The sequence below is a fragment of the Helianthus annuus genome, chromosome 14 (assembly GCF_002127325.2).
Source record: "Helianthus annuus cultivar XRQ/B chromosome 14, HanXRQr2.0-SUNRISE, whole genome shotgun sequence".
In the NCBI taxonomy this organism is placed as follows: domain Eukaryota; kingdom Viridiplantae; phylum Streptophyta; class Magnoliopsida; order Asterales; family Asteraceae; genus Helianthus; species Helianthus annuus.
The window spans coordinates 148660650-148669463 of record NC_035446.2 but is presented as its reverse complement, the minus strand read 5'-3'; the positions used below and the strand labels follow the sequence as shown (position 1 = coordinate 148669463).

The 8814-nt window shown below is 35.6% G+C and overlaps 1 protein-coding gene across 1 annotated transcript; it reads left to right on the top strand.

Moving 5' to 3' along the window:
- The first annotated feature begins 365 nt into the window (after positions 1 to 365).
- On the top strand, positions 366 to 4543 carry LOC110904297 (vacuolar fusion protein MON1 homolog). The gene is made up of 14 exons (XM_022150140.2): positions 366 to 794; positions 1909 to 1988; positions 2096 to 2167; positions 2265 to 2304; positions 2384 to 2485; positions 2586 to 2707; positions 2797 to 2929; positions 3019 to 3110; positions 3210 to 3291; positions 3417 to 3481; positions 3595 to 3894; positions 3969 to 4060; positions 4156 to 4220; positions 4313 to 4543. The coding sequence occupies exons 1-14, from the start codon at positions 432 to 434 to the stop codon at positions 4406 to 4408; spliced, it is 1704 nt and encodes a 567-aa protein (XP_022005832.1). The 5' UTR covers positions 366 to 431; the 3' UTR covers positions 4409 to 4543.
- The last annotated feature ends 4271 nt before the right edge of the window (positions 4544 to 8814 follow it).

Sequence of the window (8814 nt, the reverse complement as noted above, 5' to 3'; positions counted from 1 at the left end):
TGTTTTAAGAAGGGGGTCCATAGCTTATTTTTAAGATGAAAAAAGATGAGTTAAGATCTGTTTAAAAAATAAAACAAACAGTCTTCAAGGGTAACGTCTGCGCGTCTGCAGACATCAGCCCCCTTAAAGATGTTTGAAGAAAAAACAAACACCCCATAAATCAACCATTTCTTATCTACTTAACAAAAAAAACTAACCTCATTCGCATCAGAGACTATCCGGGAACGAAATTGCAAAAGTTAAGAACTATAGCAATAATTTTAGAAAGTTAAGGATTAAATGTAAAAAATGAACAAACTACGATAATATCTGCCTGACATTTTTCTAAAAAAAATAAAATAAAATAAAATAAAACAATCATTTATTTCCAGGTATTGAACCCTAAATCCTCCTCAATTGGAACCATCAGTCCAAACAGATCAGACCCTTCAATGAGTTCAGATTCGAGTTGTTTATCATTCTCCGACGAAGAAGGCCAAAACCCTAACATCCATTCAATCGATCACTCGCTTGATGCCATAGAAAACCAGTTGTCTTCGATCGCATTCAACTCTTCAATCGACGAAGAAACCCCATCGGTTGCTAATAATCACCACGAACCTGTCACAGAGATCACCAATGGATCTAAGAATGAAATCCGAAGCGAAATGCGGAGAAATTCGTTTGGAGAGAGTAACAATAACGTGTCTGTAAATGATGATATTCAGGAACATCGGAATAATGTGAGTGATGGTGGAGAGTTGTTGGATTCTGTTCAATCACAGCGGGTTCCTGGTAAAAGGCATATTCATGAGGTGAGTAATTGTAATTCTACATTCATAACATTGATCAAATCTTAATTTGGGATTGTTTTATGCTCGTAATATGTTTACATTTGTTGGTGGTATTAGACTCTAGTGTCGTTTTATGTAATTGGGTTTTACAATGAGAAATCATAGTCAAAGATCAAACTAGTTAGAAAAGTTGGAAAATAGCTATGGTTTTACACCCGAAGTTAAGTGCCATAATGTAGTTTGTATTTGGTCCTTAGACCATGTGTAGTGGTTACACCCCACCCTTGGGCGTTTTGCGCCATGTGGCAGCCCAGCAATGGGGCATTATGGGGCGTTTTCTAAATTTGGTGAGTGGGCGTGGAATATACTAATATAGCACGCCGGATCTGATTTGGAGCAAAAACACGCCCACGGGGGCGGAGGTGGTGGCGTGTTTGGGGCAAGAACACGCCCCCTACGCATGGTCTTAGGGTTGTAAATGAGCCGAGCTCGACAACTCAATTCGAGCTGGCTCGGCTCGAGCTCGAATTTCAAATCGAGCTGAGGTTTGAGGCTCGAGCTCGACTCGATTAAAATTCGTGCTGGCTCGGCTCGATCTAGCTCGAACTAACAAAGAACCACAAAATTTACTACTTAAAAAGCTCTAAAAATGAATCTCTTCATAGACTAAGGGTCATAATTGCAAATTAATTTAACCAAATGATTAAATATGCAAGAATGTGAACAAAAAAATGAAGAATGTGGGACAAAGAAATGAAGAATGTGAACCTTATCAAGCCAACTCACGAGCTCACGAGCCGAGCCAGGCCAAGCTCGAACTTGGCTCGTTTATAAACCGATCTGAGCCGAGCTGGCTCGTTTACAACCGAGCCAATTTCGAGCCGAGTTTTTTTCGAACTTTTTTCGAGCGAGCTGCGAGCCACGAGTTTTTTGAACACCTGGTTGTTATACAATTACACATACATACTCGTTATTGATTTTCTCAATTATCCGTTTGAATTTTCGTGAGTACCAGCGAAATAGTTAAATATGAAAGTGTTGATTTTTAGAGATATCCAAGTATTTTTAATTGAAAAGCCAACGAAACTCCGATAATATCTTTAATGAATTTGAATTAATAAGGAATAATGTGCAGGATGATGCTTCTATGTCTTGGAGAGAGAGGAAGAAGCACTTTTTTGTTTTGAGCAACTCCGGAAAACCTATTCTTTCAAGGTAGGCATTTGGTTTTCAATATTTTTTTTATGATATGTATTAACTGTTGTATTAGAGAAAAAAGTGTTGCATTCATTTCTTTAATCTTGTTTCGGATTGACTTCCAGATATGGAGATGAACACAAACTAGCAGGATTCTCAGCAACTCTACAAGCCATCGTTTCCTTTGTGGAAGACGGGTAATATATTAGCATCCGGTTTTTCATTATTTGTTTGCTTATCTTTTCAAAGATTAATAAGAGCCTGCGGTTGTTTGCTCCATTTGTTTCTTTTTAGGGGAGACCATATTAAATTGGTTAGGGCAGGAAAACACCAGGTCAGAAATGTTTATTTTTTACTGAATATATCATAATCAAATGATATGTGATTATGATTATTGTGGTATACAAATACAGGTGGTTTTTCTTGTGAAAAAGCCTATCTATTTAGTTTGCATAAGCTGTACTGAGGAGCCTTATGAGTCACTAAGGGGGCAACTGGAGCTTCTTTATGGTCAGGTAGGAATGTATGTTGCTTCCCATCAACGTGTCTAATAAGTTTATCTCGATACGTTCTGATTAGCATTTTAAAATTTTAATCACTTGAATTTTAATGCAGATTATACTTATTCTTACAAAGTCTGTAAATAAATGTTTCGAAAAGAACTCTAAGTTTGACATGACACCTTTGCTTGGAGGCACGGATCTTGTGTTGTCATCTCTTTTCCACTCTTTCAGCTGGTACGTTTTTCCCTATTTTAACTGCTTATTTATTAGTAGCTTATTTCAATCGATAAGAAACCTGTACCTGTACCGACTATTTGATTCAGGAACCCTGCCACTTTTCTTCATGCATACACGTGTCTTCCACTTCCTTACGCAACAAGGCAAATCGCTGGTGCGGTATTGCAGGACGTTGCCGAATCAGGCGTCCTCTTTGCAATGCTGATGTGTAAATACAAGGTCCTGTTTTGCAAAAACGAATATATTTTCTTCTTCGTTCTGTTTTAGCCTTTTAGGGATACCTTTTCAAAAACAACGCTAAAATGCAGGTTGTCAGTTTAGTAGGTGCGCAGAAAGCGGTACTTCATCCTGATGATATACTGCTACTCGCTAACTTTGTCATGTCATCTGAATCTTTAAGGCAAGTGCATCATTCACTCTTTAGAAATTGTAGAAACTATAAATGTAAATATAAAAAGTTATACGGCTCTGATGCCGCAATGTTATCTTTTTGATGCAGAACATCTGAATCTTTCTCGCCTATATGTTTGCCAAGATACAACCCCATGGCCTTTTTACTTGCTTATATTTATTATTTTGATGTGAGTTTCATACACGTATACACACACCCTTTAATAGAGTTAATTTATGCCGAATTTTTACTTTTTTAGTAGTGTAGATTTTTTTTTTCTATTTTAATCATTCACATTAAATATGTATGTGGCAGAATGATACGTACTTAGTGTTGTTGACATCAAGTTCGGATTCCTTTTTCCATCTTAAAGATTGTCGGTAGGTATTTTTATCACATGTTTTATGTTGGTTATCTTAATATTAGTTTTATACTAAGTGTTTTTTTGGGATCTGGCTTAATGTTGCAAGATATTCTACTAATATTTTTGTAGGATACTAATTGAAAAGGTTCTTGCGAAGTCTAATGTTCTAAGTGAAGTTCAGAGATCCTTGTCGGAAGGTGGCATGCGCGTAGAGAATTTACCTACCTACCCCTCAACTCGTTCCGAGTCATTATTACATTTGAATGAATCCAGACCAGCAACCGTACCTCAAGATAGATTACATGAATCAGTTTCAAGTATCGGTGGTCCAGCTGGACTTTGGCACTTTATATATCGTAATATGTCTCTAGATCAATATGTATCTTCTGAGTTTTCATCTCCAATCACTACTCATCGACAGCAGAAAAGGTAAGTAGTTGACATAAATATTTTTAATTCTAGTCAATAATTTTGCTCGTAATGATTGGGTTTTGTCTTCGTAGATTATACAGGGCGTATCAAAAGCTGTATGCTTCCATGCATGATAAAGGAACCGGACCCCATAAAACGCAGTTTAAAAAGGACGATGATTATGGTATCCTCAGCCACTTGTAAATCGTTTATTGATTGAAATCATAACCAAAATTTGAATTTTGGTTGATATAAATTCTACGGTTTCTTGCATTGCAGTTTTACTATGCTGGGTCACACAGGATTTTGAACTATACGCAGCGTTTGATCCCCTCGCCGACAAGGTTAGGATCATTAATAACCTTTTCGGAAGCTCTTGTTAACTGATCAGAATGGGAAAAAAAATTACCTATTAAATTCCGTTTCGAGTTTGCAGGGTTTGGCCATAAGGATATGCAACCGCGTGTGCCAGTGGGTGAAAGACGTGGAGAATGAAATCTTTTTGGTGGCAGGAACCCCTTTCACCTGGTGATCTTTGATCATATATTCCATTTGTTTATGTTACTCTTTTTGTAGAACCAAACATAACATCTCAATTCTTTCTAGACACAATTGTATTGTATCATCAATATATTCTCACAAACAAAGCCCAGCCCACTTATGAAAATGTTGTTTCTTGTTACTAGTGGGCCGCTCTCAGGCACACAGATGGGCTTGGGCTCGGGCTCGGGCTCGGGCTCAACACAGCCCAGATGTATTTTATATTGTAAGTTGAAAATATGTCAATTAAGACATGATATGCTGGTTGTTGAGGTAGCAAATGCAATTTAATTTGGTCAAAAAGGATGAGGCATCAGAAAGCACTTGATTATCAATCAGAATGACCTCATTTGTTACAATAAAAACCAAGAGTAGTTGGTCAGTATACATCATCAGCATCACCCATGATAAATGTACAACTTTTGCATCATATGATACAAGTAGCTAAGCCTTGTTATTCTAGAGTTTGGTGATTTCCACTCTGGTAATAATATTATACAAATTGAATGAAACTGATCCACACATGAACAGTCTCCATCTTTATCGCCTTATAAGTACTGCTGACGATTTGACCTGTCCATAGTACAAATGTTATTCCTAAAGGTACAAGATACACATACATGTGTCTCTCTATTTTGCATTTGCTTTCGGTTTTGCTGAAACAAGAACAAGTACCTACCATTCATGAATGAGCCTTGAGAATTGAGATTACTCAAAATTGTAAATGGTTAGTTTATAGTCAACTAGTCATTAACACATGCCACCAAACACCCTTATGATCATAGTCAAAGTTAAAACCAAAAGGAAGTCAAGGGGATTGATAGTATGTGATTTGAATTCAGAATTCATTATGTTTTGAGTGGGTGTAAGATCAAAGATTTTCCATGTTGCTACAATGTGTACAAAATGCAATGAAAATTGTACCAAATTTGACCAATATGCTTTGAAAAAGATTATACTCAAATATGTTGCTTCAACAACACCTCCCCAACAACCAAAAACATGTTAGTGGGATCTTTACTTTTCTTTTGAAACTATTTGTGGGTAAAATGCTTTATGGTGAAAAAGAAAAGAGACAAAGGCATGCAACAAAATAGTGGAAGGGCAAACTTTGACATCATGTCTAATGGTACTACACTTCAAGTGTAACATGCAAGCAATGTTTGAGTAAAAACCAACACCACCTTGTGAGTGTGTTGGTATATTCTAGTATTTATCAATGCTTAATGTTAAAATAATAATCATCTTATTGTTAAAAGATTATTAGATAGATAGATGATTTATACACCTTATTCTCTAACATGTCTCAAACATTTTTCCTTTGCCACTTTTAATTCATATGACAAACATTTGTTTGCCTGTCGTCGTGGGCTAAAAGTACGAATAACATGCTTGTAATATATACATTAATTAGGACCGTGTAAAATTTACTTGTTTTCAACCTAAAATATTATATATATATATACACACACAAAACTGATAACTATTAAATAACTAGATCAACGAGTCACTTTTTAATTTTTAGATTATATTTCAAGAGACAATTGAAATAATAAGATCTCTCCATCGTAGGTCTCTTCTACTCTATGAATCACGGATGTTCTCTTCTTTTTGTTCATTGTATTCAATTTCAAAATGGCGGTTTCGTTTAATTCCTAATTATTTAGTGTTTTAATTTAGGGTTATTGGATTTTATCAACCCCAACTATCGGCTATTGGCCGCTGCCACCCTCAACTATCACTTTGACGCCTGTCACCCCCAACTTAACACTTAGTGTGTTCTGTCACCACGTCGATAACTAATCACTAACTTTTGATCATGTTTTATACTTTTGGGGGTGTCATAGGGATCTTAGGAAGGTTTCAGGGATTTTTGGACACTCCGTAAGGTATAGTAACAAGCTCAAAAGTTAGTGATAAGTTAACGACGTGGTGATAGAACAAACTAAGTGTTAAGTTGGAGGTGGCGAGTGTCAAAGTGATAGTTGGGGGTGGCAGCGGCTAATATCCAATAGTTAGTGGTGATAAAATCCAATAACCCTTTAATTTAAACCAAGTTAAGTTTAGTGTAAGTAAAAAAGATTTTCTAAAAGTTTTAAAAAATTGTATTTGTGAAATTAAAGTAACCTCTTGATATATTACTACAAGAATATTGTGTAAAAAGTTTTCGGCACATTTACCTCGTTGTCAACTAGCAATCACTGCTTGAATAACTACTTTACATTAGGTTTCACATATTCTTTTTGTTGAGTAAACTATTATTCTTTTCATAAAAAATTACAAAAAATGATTATTGATTTGACATAATACCCCTAAATCATTCTTCTATAACTATTTTGATCTCTCACTTTGATATTCTCCCTCTTGAGCCATTAAATCCATAACGTGTGAGCCATGTGACATAAAGGTTCAAGGTTGACATCGTTTAAGCCATGTAGCAAAACAATACAAGCAAACCGTACGAGTTATATCATTCGCCTTCGTTGGATTCAGTTATAGCGGTATTTTAGCGATTAAAAGTTTAAAACTAAACCCCTAAAGATTTAAAACCTCCAACTTGAAAACGTGTCCAAGGATCACCTTAGCTTATTTTTCAGCTAGAAGGGCTATGGATGAGATTGATTACCATGATCCAAGTTCCCTTTAGAAGAGTTAGTTGCTCATACTAGCGGGTTAAGCCCCTCTGTCTTTATCAAAAGACCTTAGGCTGGTCAAGATTATAAATACACAAAAAAATCTTCTAGAAATTGCAAAATAATGATAACTAGCTAAGTAGCTAGACATGTAGGTTTACATATAATCAGGGGACCAAACTTGTACTTTTGTCATCAATAATTTGTGAAGACAAATGTAGAAGAGAGGTGGGTGGGGCCACGTCTCCACTTGAATTAAGCCACACCAACCCATCAAACCAATTTGCTCATGTCACCGTTTCTTTTTCCTACACACATACGCAATAGGTGGGCCGTTTGGCCCAGTTAACAGGGCCCACGGGACCTACTTGGACCGAGATTGGGGCTGGGTCCCACGTACTGAAGAGAAGGCCAGTGCCCATTTATTCGCTTTACTATGACAGAAAAAGCAATACCCTCATCATGGATGTGAGATGGTAACATTTAATAATTAATTATAATATAATAAAATTAATGCATACAGAAGAAAATTGCCTCAAAGATTATTAGTGTAATTTATTAGTATAATTTAAGAGGGTAAAACGATAATTTGATAGATCAGATAGGCTTATATGATAATCACACCGTAATCTTAAATTTAACATACTTAAATCTTAAACCTGTAATCTTATATACACCGTATAGATTAATTATATAATGTTTTCTAGTCGCTCAAATTCTAAGAAATCCAATTTGTTAGTCATAACCCCGAAGTTTTTATGATGTAGAGTATTTTGCATAATCATTTTGCAATTAGAAAACTCTAAACAATAAGATCATTGTATCGATCTATGCCTTATCTTTTAAGATGAATAAACTGTGTATTAAATCACTTTTGTGAGCACCACCAGAGAATATATTATAGACAAATAAGTTAATAAACAAAAGGAAAAGGCCAAAATAAAATAAAAGTAGATTGGAGACAAAGTGGAAGGATGTTGATTCATTCCCATCAATACTTTAAAGTTGAGAAACAATTGAATTTGGAAAAACAATCCATTTTGACTTTTTTTTATTCATCATCATGCCCCATTGATTGCACTCCTTGTGTCTTACTCTTTTTTTATGGACGGAACAATCGAATTTTATTTACCTTTATATTTATAATAACTCACACTAATATATATATTTTTATATCTTGTATTATTTGCTGACAATAAGATTCTATCCAACACTGTATTAGAGCAGTATAGATACCATAGCTTGTTTTTTTAACTCTCTCCATAACTTGTTTCTATGATTTCAAAATTTCATGCACTAATGAAATTTGTGTTTCCCATGCTTGTGAACATCCTTGTGTGGTTTCTGTTTGGTTTGTCTTTTTTAATTTTTTTATATAGGGATTGAAATTTGAATCATCTCAAGCTTCTAGATGATATTCAAAATACTTTTGTTTTTAGGAGAAATGGATTTTATCACCCCAAACTAATTAATTTTGCCTGTTGTTACTCTCAACTTTCACTTTGTCTCCCACCACCCCCAACTTAACATTTGGGTTGCTGTGTCACCCCGTCGTTAACCAGGCACTAACCAAGTTAGCTTTTTTTTTTTTTTTTGGCTAATGTGGCCAATTTTTTATGACACATCTTGTTTTTAATGAGATGGCAAGGTGACGTGGATCTGGAGTAAAAAAATGAATGAATAAATTCTAAATCTCCCTCTCACCACACCCACCCACCATTGCACCTCCACCATCACCACCAAACCACTCACCACCGCTGCACGT